Source organism: Calidris pugnax, unplaced genomic scaffold (assembly GCF_001431845.1).
Source record: "Calidris pugnax isolate Ruff unplaced genomic scaffold, ASM143184v1 scaffold69, whole genome shotgun sequence".
NCBI lineage: Eukaryota > Metazoa > Chordata > Aves > Charadriiformes > Scolopacidae > Calidris > Calidris pugnax.
The window spans coordinates 1,595,495-1,606,604 of NW_015090859.1; the positions used below are offsets into that span (position 1 = coordinate 1,595,495).

Consider the following 11,110-nt stretch of genomic DNA (forward strand, 5'->3'; position numbering starts at 1 on the left):
CTAAGCACATTAAAAACTTGGGACGTTCTTGGGGTGTTAGCCATACAGTAAGCTGCAAATGTCCAGTTTTCCATGCCATTGCTAAGCAAGTCAGTCTAAACAGGTGGAGTGCACCAACACCCCAACTGCTCACAGAAAGTTCCCAAAGCTTACACAAAGATTTACTAGTTAGAAACCTCCAGTTGTCCCTCACTTTAAAGGGCACAAATTTATCACAATATGAAGAGTTCAAGAATGATTCACTTGTACGTGTATAAAAATAATATTATTTCTATGGGATTTTCTCAATAAGAGTTTTTGAGGGCATTAGCACCGTTACCGTGGAGATGCTTCATTTGTTGAACACTTATAGCGATCTTACTATTTTATAGTACTTTGAGGTATTGCTTTAGACTATGAAGGATGCGGTCTTTCCTTGGGAAAATTTTCTTTACTCCAGGGTTACTCCAAATGAAATCTGCTTTCTTACTCCTTTGTGGAAAAGCACATTATCACTCTAAGACTTTACTATGTACTACAGTAAACACTGGAGCAGTCATTCTCTTCCTGGTCATGTTGGAGGCAATTAGCTTTTGTGGAATATACTTGAGATACTTTCATTTTACCTTTGCCAGTTACGGTAAAGCACAAATATATAGTAAGAAAATCTTCAAGGAAATAAACAAAACCACAAAGAATAGCTGACTCTGATATATGTAAATGAATGAAAGAATATACTACTACCTTTGATGAGACTATTCGGTTATCTGGAAACCTCTGTGGAATGTACGCTTCAGTGCCTGGAGGTGGTTCACGATGCCCAACATAAATAGTCCGACTGTCCACCCAATTCTCTTCTCCAGCACACTGTGGGGGAAAAACAGCCACCATGTCAGTTCACTTAGTATTTCTGCAGTAAGATGAGCCACGCACTGAATTAACTAACCATGTGTCTGATCAACACATACATAGGCATCAGTGTGGGACCCCTCACACTTCTCTATAAAATCTCAAGACTGGTAAAACACGTAAAACTAAGTCAATTGTCAAAAGTCTTGCCTTAATTGCACTGCTTAAGTGTCCCTTAAGACAACAAAAAGGAATTGATGAAAATTACTATTCTGACTTTTTAGTTTTGTAACTAAAAGAGGAAAAATGGCTTAATATTTTCTCAGACAAATTAGATATTTACTAAGAGTTATGTGGCTGCTACTCATTTTATCACTGACAAAAAAGAACGGTAATTATAAACTTTTTAATATATATATATATATATGACAAGTACATCTCAATTTTATGACTAGCCAGCCATAATTTGGTACTTTATTTGCAGTAAAGTGAAACACTGTGTTCTCTGAAATACTAATAATAATGATTTCCCCAGACACAAACAGATTTAGGGACTCTTAAGATTGCCAGGAAAAGACCTCAGCTTGTTAACTCAGGTCCCTTGCTCTTTAATGAAAGCTGTGTATGCAAGTAGAAAAAAGTACATGAGCCAAAGTAAAATGTTCATATGTTCGCATCATGAAACTCCACCACACCTTACAGCTTGTCCAAAGTTAGCACTTCTATGCTTTCAATTCACTGTAGAAAAAGTACAAATCTCTGTACAGAACTATTTACATAAAACCAAAATTATCTTTTTTTTTTTTTATTTAGAAGTTGGAGGGTCTTTACAAAATGTTGTTTTTTTTTTTTTTATTTAGAAGTTGGAGGGTCTTTTTAGGGACTTGAAATACAAGTCCCTAATGCTCATCCTTTAGTCAACAGTCTTACTAATTCCAGTCTACCATATGAAAAATATTTCTCAAGTACAGAATACATTCCTAATACTTTGTCCTACATAGAGAAGCCCAGGCACCAGTTCTTCTAACAATCATTTGGTCAAGTCTGTAATTTAAATATTTAATCAATTTAAACTCAAAAATTCTGCTTTATATTGTAATGACGCATTTACATATACTTTCATTGAGCATATTAGAGGGAAGCTTCTTTTCTGCATCTTTAACAGTTACATCTATCTAGAATATTACATATGTCATGAAAGTGCTCCTGGGCGCTGGTGCTTGATTGTCTGTCTCTAAGGGTAAACTGTCAAACTGCTACTTAGCAAACTAACACCAAACAAATACCAGGGGCAGTTTGGTAGTTAACACAACCACAGCATCACTTCCTGAAGCAGCTGGATGTAGCTGTGAATTCTTGATAAGAGGGAGTTTAATCATATGGATATGGTATCTTCTTTTCTAGCTAGTCTTGTTGTCAATAGTTCTGGGCCCATTTACTTTACTAGTACACCAATGGCTAATAAGTCAAAAATAACATTTAGTTCTCAAACTTAAAAAAATATTCACCCTAGCATTTCCTTCATTGGTTCATTTCTACATGATTGTTCAACAGCCTTAAGTGCAACACATAAGTGAAGAATAAACTTTCAATATACATTATTGTTGAAATGTATGTACAAAATCTTGCAACACTCTGAAAATCTGGAGCAGTTAAGCTTATAAAATAATTGTTTATTTGATATGCATGACTTTCCTGGGAGTGGGTGAGAACATAAAAAATATAGAAAGAAAACCTATTGGACTCAGACTATTAACTACAGAATCGCTGAGCGGTCATGAAGTAAAATGTAAAGCGAAGTAAGAGGCTTAAAGAAAAGCAATTTCTGCTATCCCAAATATTTATACTCCTAAATCATTACTAATTCTTGTGCAATACAGAAAAATAAAGGTAATTATATTAAGAAGCTACCAAAGGCCAAAATTACAAAACTAGGCATAAAACTAAAAACAAAGGTAAACCCAAAGTTTTTCTTAGCCATTTTGATATGTTATTCAATAATTTGTAAGAGTCCCTTGAATATTATATAAAGACAAACTACTTATAAAGGACATAAAAGTGACAGCCATTCGTAAGACGCACCAGTGGCCTAAATCACATCTTATGCTAAACTCCATAACTATCCCTGACTCAGAGTGCACAAACAACATTTTGTACATGTCAGATCCCTCCAGTGTAGACTTGAAATTAGGATATGGTTTAGTTTAAAAATTACACTAGTTTTCCAGCCAGATGACTGCTCCCATATCACTGACTGGGCTTGTCACAACTCAAAAAGCAAATTGCCATTCAGCCCAATTCTGAAGATCAGGTTTCTTTCAGCAAGCCAAAATATTTTGGAAGGAAGCAAAGTATTTTGGAAGGAAGCAAAGCAATGAATATTTTTCCATATTCCACCTTCCTTCTATGCCAAGAACAAAATGTGGCATCCTTTCTCATTTTATTGGAACACAATATATTTTTACCTTGTCAGTGCACTTGAATGTACAATGCACACAAATGATTTATTGAAACTTGTGCCAAGTAATACTCCTAGAAATGCAATAGTGCGCGAGATATTCCTAAGTAGTAGATAAAATTGTACAATGATTATTAATTTTTCGATAGGAAGGGCATTCCAGAAATAAAAGCAACACAAAGATTACACCTGATACAGTTAAGTGCCCGAGTTCAGAGACAATTCCATAAAGGGCTAATGGGAATTCAACACATGAATCTATAAACATCAAGAAGAAATCCCTCAGCTTTTTTTTCCCCCTCTACACAGGCCCAGCCTGACAATTTCTCTCTATATTTATTATGAGCCAATGTAAGACAGCTTGACAAGGATATTATTAGTTCAAAAAAGCATTTTGTTTGAATTTCACAGTATAAACTGATCTTTATCACAACTCAGTTAAAACAGTTCTCTGTGAAATTACTTATCAACCTAGGAAGTACAAAAGGCAGAGCTCTAAAAAGCATTCTCCTGTACCACTACCAGTTTTTAAAGGTCTGATGGCCCTGGAGTATTGTATTAGCACTAAATAAACCAACTTAGTGTCACAACCTGGAATTTGTATCCCAAAATAAAGGCTCAATAAAATGTACTTTTAAGCATAGATGTAAAATCAAGATGATCTCATCTGTTAGTTTAATTGGATCTGGTTCTACCATGAATTGATAAATTCACCACAAAAATATAATAACGTATCTAACTTATTTTTAACTATCTGCTAGCACAGAACAGGGTGGGTTTTTTCAATATGTTAATAGAGAATAGAAAATAAATACACTTTACTAACCTAATTCAAAACCCCAAAACATTCACAGTCCAAGTATAAAAATTTAGCTGGGAAGATTAAGGCTAAGTTTTTCAGTGAGGTAAAAATGCAATGCAGAAAGTAGCATGCATTATTCAGTACGACCACAAGCAAGCTCACTTGCATGAAGTTTCTGCATGCGTTGCAGAAAAAGAAAAAGATGCTTTTAGGAAAACAGCACTAGAAGTCAGGACACATGCACAGAGAAATCAAAATACACCAATTGAACATCTGGTAATGCTAACTTACAAAGCCAAATACATTGATCCAACAAATCTTTTAATGTTCAGGTATTACACATGAGAGATCATTTACAGAATGACAACAGGGTAACTGAAAAAAGCAATCTGATGCAAGAACAAAGAACTGTCGTAATTTTTTTTTTTAAGTTCTATTCTTAAGCCCATTAAGGATATGTCCAAGAAACCATAAATAAACCTTAGCATTATCTGCTTCTATTTATAGTATAAAGCTCAATGTACTGAGACCTAGTTTCATTGGCACATCAATGAAGAAGCATTACTTAGCTTTCAGACTTTCAAGCAGGGTCAGCAGTACAGAAAGCAAAGACCAGCAAAAGCCTGTCATCTTTACGTAACACTAAATAGAGCCAGTTAACAGGATTATACCTTAATGCATGTATGAACTCAAATATTCAGGCAGCTTATTTTTCTCATTTAAAAATCAAACTGATACTAGCTTGAGATTCACCTTCATGCTACTCTGTTAATTTTTACCTAAATTTAATTTAAATGAAAATATATTATCTGAAAATACAAGGGAGTTAGTGTTCAACAGGTGATAGCAATAAGATGACAGGAAGATCCTAGCAGTAGCTCCTGGAAATGTAGCTGACCTTAAAAGATTTCAAGTCTTTCCAAGTATTTTTAGTAAAGAGATTTGATTTATGGTTTGGAAATCTAAACACTAAATGACATTTCCTGACTCTCCAACTGAACTAGTAATTTGGGCGTAACTAGCAACAGTCTTTGGTTTAAAATTATAATCTCTCTCCAAATAATGCAAACACAAGCCCTACTAAAGCAAGTTAGCATGCAATAAGTATAGCTGAACACTCAGCTAAAATCTGCCCTGGCCAGACTTGGTTGAATATTCTCTCCTACTTTTTTGCTAAATGCTTTCTTAGAAAGAATCATAAATGGACAGTACACTCTAAGCACAGATTCGATAGCAATGAATTCTCAGCTTCAACTATAGCCTTGTTCATCCAGGCTTTAACTCAAGTATGTTCACACAGAAGTACTTTACACTCCTAGAAGCAGGGTTTGGCAATAGCCTGGTGTTTCAATAAAACACTACTATTTGATCTCAATAAACCAATTAGCACTGTTGTTAAAATTGCACACCAAACACAGCTGCTTGATCACTTCGGAGTTTTAGGATAACAGATACTGACAAGCTATTATCACTCAAAATCTGCGTGAAGAACTAAATGTGCAGAGTGTGGAAAAAAACAAAACAAAACACTTCCACCTGTAGAATATTTTGCTCATTTAATTGGATATGTTACAACAGCTCTGCACTAAAAATGCCCTCAGTTTCTAATTTTACATTCAGTGGAGAGAAACATCATCAATATCTCAGGAAGCTGTAATTCACCAAAGTGAAAAAAAGGAACTAATTTTCCTTTCTAATATCTTACACTAACTGCCGTCTTCGTTTATCATACACTATTTACCAAACCTTGAGACCACCATATAATCTTATCTTTGTCTTCATCTGTCAAATGTACTGAGTACCTGTTCTTCTACACTTACCCGGCACCGTTCTGCAGGTAAATGTGCAGCCTTTCCCCTATGCAAACACCAGCACAGCGTGCAAATTTTTATTTAACTGTTGCAAATCCAATCAAAACCACTCTCCTTTTAAAGGCAGATCTGATCTACAGATCATAAAAAGCAGAATCTCTCTAAAGAAATAAAAACATTAATAATCTACATTTCCTGTAATTGCTAGGTAGTAAAAGAGATTAAGAATTGAAATAGCCCACTTTGCAAAAAAAATCTCATTAATTTACATGCATTTCTCTGTGGAGATTAAGGGTGAAATTCTTATTCACTTGAAGGATCTTAGTAAGATTTTAAATGTTAGGCAAACTCAAAAAGACCTATACAGAGCACTTAAGATTTACATTTTGTTCACAGCATTATATCAACCCTCCATATGAATGAACCAAGTCCAGAATGAAGAGTAAGTATAACTTTAAAAGCTGTTAAGATTGTTTTTAGATGTTTCACATTAATATAGATTGGTACAGATGAAATAGTTCCAAAATATAATTATCAGATAAATTCCCTATGAGGTTTTATAATCTGAAAAAGGATTACCTCAATATTAGGTACTGTAAACAGAAAGTAAACAGAAGTATATTTCATGCACCTATAAGCCATATAGAAATACGCCATTAAACCACTAATTTAATGGAATACTAACATGCAATACTTCAGAAGCAAAAACCAGAAAAACTCTCTCCCAGAAACTCCTATGACTACTTAATGCATTTCCTATGGGAGATGTCACTGTCATGGGATCTGTTGCCTTGTGCTGTTGCTACAGAATATTTACTACTGCATTTCTTTTCTGCAAATGCATTTTAAATCTTTGCATGGTGATTTTCGTCAGGAATAACATTTGAAAATAAAATTCTCCCAGTACAATTGCCTACTAAATCACATAAGTATATGCAGAGGGAGAAAAAAAGAGATCATAAACACCCCTTGACTTCAAATAGGTTATTTTATTTCTGAAACTCAGGTAAGGGATGTAATATCTTAACTACAGAAAACGGTGCTAGATCCAGAAGTAAATTTCCTGACCAAGTCACACCTATACAATTTTGTAGATCCTGGTTTTCTGATCCATCTTTCCATTTCCTGCAAGTATCTTATGCATGGAGGCCGAAGAGGAAGTGGCTTCATAGCAATAGGCTGCAAAAAGTTTTCTGAAATTGCTTGCAGTTGCAAAGAAGAAATCCAGAAATACGATGATGGAATCATGCGAAGTTCTATAATTCACAGCTATGAGAACAAACATGCTAACACAATATAGCAAATATCCTACAAGATAGCAAACGTTCCTGCATGTGTACTAAATATAAATTTATATCTCAGCCTTCCAGTTCATGCCTCCTCGAGTACTCAGCATAAAAGGTTTCTGAAGCCATCCTAATGCAGCTATATTCCAATCACATCACATCAGTTTGCACAGGGACATTCTAACATAGCACTTTGTAGACAGTGCAATTCTCCTCACTGATTTCCAGTTTAGAGCAATCCTTTAACTGAATTCCACATACTCTATACTTGAGTTGTTGAACCATTTGACTTCAAGGCCTATGATCTGTGTTCCTCCTAAAAAGAGTTACAGTAATTCTACGTTTCAAATACATAAAAACTAACCTAAGTTATTCAGGCAAGATTAATATCTTTCATGAATGGTCAATTTGAACTCCAAATATTGCTGACGTACTGGCCCATTAGGTACAGTTATGTGTGATGCTTGTGCTTTCTCTTCAAGAGAAAGAAACCTGCTTAGTTTCCCTGTTTATTTCTAAGAAAAGTAGCAATAAAAGTGAAACAGATAAAAAGTCTGCTATTCCTTTCACAGATGCAATCTTCAACCACTTTCAAGGAATCACTGGGATGATAGTAAAAAGGTACACCTGTGAAATCTGTGAATTACTGGATACAGGTGGAAAAAATGCTTTTGCTTCATTTTTTTTCCCCTTCCTCCCACTGTACTGGTTCTGACACATTTTTCTCCTTGCTGCCAGTGGGACAGGGAGACAGCATGCCTCCTTGCATGTCTCCCCAGCCCCAGTCAAGAAGAACTGCTACATGGAAATCCTTTCAAGAGTGTCTCACTTGCAATTAGAAAGGCAAATGAGAAATAGACTATACTGCAAACAGAAGTGATAAGAGAAGCTAGAAGGGAAAGTGTCACGTAAGACACATGATATTTGACAGCCTTAGCACTTAAATTATAAATCAAGTTTATATCTAAGTATCTCCAGACCAACAGCTGAAATTAAGGTTTGTGGAGAAAATTTACAGCTTCCTTTAGTGCTAACAAAAGCTGTGAAACAACAAGAGGAATTTTATTTCTTGCAAGGCAACTAAAAGCCACTAAAGATTTGCATGCACAGCTAAACTCAGAGAGTATCTGTAAAGATACTTAATAAAAAGAGATACTTTTTAAAAGAGAGCTGTACAGACACCTCAGGGTTGACTGTTGTGGTTTGTGGTTTGTTTTTTTTACTCATTTAATTGCCGGTAAATACTTCTATTTGCAGTAATCCATCAAGAACATTTCTAGAGAGATCAAAATTTTTCGGTCTGAAAATTAATTGAAATTTTAAAATATATTATTTTTACAGACTCTAAAGAAACAGGAGGATGGAAAGAGGCAAGCAGCAGATTGTTTTCATTCATTAAGAAATAATAATAAAAAACAGATACACTGTACTGTGAAGATACTAAATTATTTAGAAAAATTAAGCAAAAATACCCGCAAAGCACAAGTTAATGCATATGGAGACAATATGCACTGGCAAGATTGACAAGATCAGATGCAACTGAAAGTCATTCCTCAGTGGTGTTCTTAGAGGAGGTTCAAATTATTCAAAAGGGGACATATTCTAAAAATAACCTTTAAATTTAGAGTGGTAAATTACCATCAGCCTTCACGTCGACATAATCGGAACTTGCCAGAGTGACACCACCTACAAGAATTTTAGAAAACAGTGAACCTAATATTCAATTTATTTGCCTATCTTCTGTTCATTCTCAGAAGTGCTACTCTTCTTCAAGCAAGCACTAAATACAATTTTGTATTATTTTTTTTTTTTACTATAGATACACTACCTGCAACATTGTGGCAGTCTTGCCAGACCCTCAGGCCAAAACTGTGCTATAACTACACCTAAATAAAAAAAGCAAGGGACAGAGTCAAATTTCTGGCCCAGATTCCAGAACAAAGACAATTATGCTTCTTTACACTTAGTACATGGGCTGTCAAAATGTCTCATCTACATTAGCCAGTTTCTGAATTGTTCAGGTGAGCTACGGTCAACAAAAAAAAAATATCAAATTAAAGAAAAATAGTTAACTATATGACTCTGCAGTCCACTGACACACAGCTGAGCAGGAGACCTCCTTACTCCTACTTTAGCTAGAGAACTATAATGCAGTTTTCCTCTCAAGAAGGTATCTTCCTTCTTCCTTGTTATCCCTTGTCAGCACGTTTAAATCTACAACACAAGTTCACTGCAGGCAGTAACCACTCACTGTCCTGACAGTCAGTCGTTGTTAGTTTAAAAGGATTTTCATTCCTAAGTGGATGTAGAGCTAGTGAAACTATGACAGAGAGAAGGTGGGGCTATTCTGTGGTATCATCATATATTCTAACAAGTCTAACAATTCGTAAAATGCTGGTCTTGCAGGCCACTGAGCCATAGAACATCCAAATGTTACATGAACTGTTCCATCCATAATAATCTAGGGCTTTAGTCCTTATGTTATGTATTTGTACTGGAGAATCACCAGAAAATTTATTGTAAACTCATATATAACTCTTTATGTCCTTACATATTTATCTATTCATACTTAGCTGATACAGTACTGTACTGAATTACAGGTTCTTAATGAACAATGACTTACTATTGAACACATTTTTGGGATTTTTGCTATACAAAGACTAATATAAAAAATAAGCTTCCCGGTGTATGTTTGTACCTATGCTACCATACATACTTGAGGTCAGGCTGCAACCTTATCAGAAGCAAATGCCCAAAGAAAAATGAGAGAGAGAAAACAAAGTATTGCATGGGTGATGCAGAAAGCAGTACAACTCATGTACTTAGTACCTGTTAGTCTTCTACACCTATACGGAAAAACCTAAATCCTCAGCAAAATTAACAGGTGCCATGTTTTGAGAAATTTTCAAATTAAGATCTTGCTCACTTACTCCAGTCTCTAACTTATCCCCTCTTATTAATGCCAGACATAACTACCCACAGAAGTAAACCCGTAAGGTGCAAATTGCAAGCTTTCCCTGCATTACTGATAAATTTATCAACAGCCTGGAAGACCTAGCATTAGTCAATATTAATAATTGTCAACAGACAATATTAATAGCCAAATTTCTACTACGATTAATTATATTTTGCCATATTCCCTGCAGTGTAACTTGCCAACTATATACCTCACTTTTTTTTTAATATGCAATTGGTCTTGAGAGCTATTTAAAAAGTCACAATCATCCCAGCATACCCATACTTCATCTTGAAGAAATCTTGTCTTTATAGCTAAAAAATAATTTGGCTGTTCAGAATAACTAATCTATTATTCGTCATTAGAAATTACCTAGCATTTTCCTTCATTTTCTTACTTTTCACTGCACACCAGCACCAAATCCCATGTTATGCAAATTCAGTTTGGTGAACACCAACACACAGACACACTTTGGTAAGAGAAAGAACCCTAACTACAGATGGTCATAAAGGTTAATGAAACACTTATTTGGAGCTATTTGAAAAACTTACTTTCAAACTTCAAAGTCTTATATAATCATACAAGAGTATTCCAGTACAGCTCTGGCACACTAATGTAATATAAAATATTAATCTATTAGTTCTTCCAACACTGCAAAGTGATGCCATATGTGGAAGTATTTGAGGGAAAAGGTCAGGTACCAATTCAAGTAAGAGCTCACAAATTGTATTTTGCAGTTTTACCTACTATTATACAGGTGTTGCTGATGAAATATTACATTCAATTCCCATACATAATAGCGAAGATCTTTTACTTTTTCCAAAAGTACCAGGCATCAGGATCATAAATCTGACTTCAGAAAAAATCCATACTGATGAAAACAAGAGTTTTAAACTTATAAAATAGCATAAAGGGCATTCATCACCTTTGCAGTAGCATGAGTAAGACTACTCACAATGCATAAAAAAA

General features: G+C 34.9%; 1 protein-coding gene across 1 annotated transcript in view; it reads right to left on the minus strand.

Annotated features, from left to right (window-relative positions):
• Nucleotides 1-870, minus strand: part of ATP11A (ATPase, class VI, type 11A) — a 61,374-nt gene extending 60,504 nt beyond the window's left edge. Inside the window, exon 1 of the mRNA XM_014944082.1 lies at nt 724-870. Coding sequence (XP_014799568.1) covers nt 724-870 — 147 coding nt within the window. The remainder of the gene's footprint in view (nt 1-723) is intronic.
• Nucleotides 871-11,110: the final 10,240 nt, after the last annotated feature.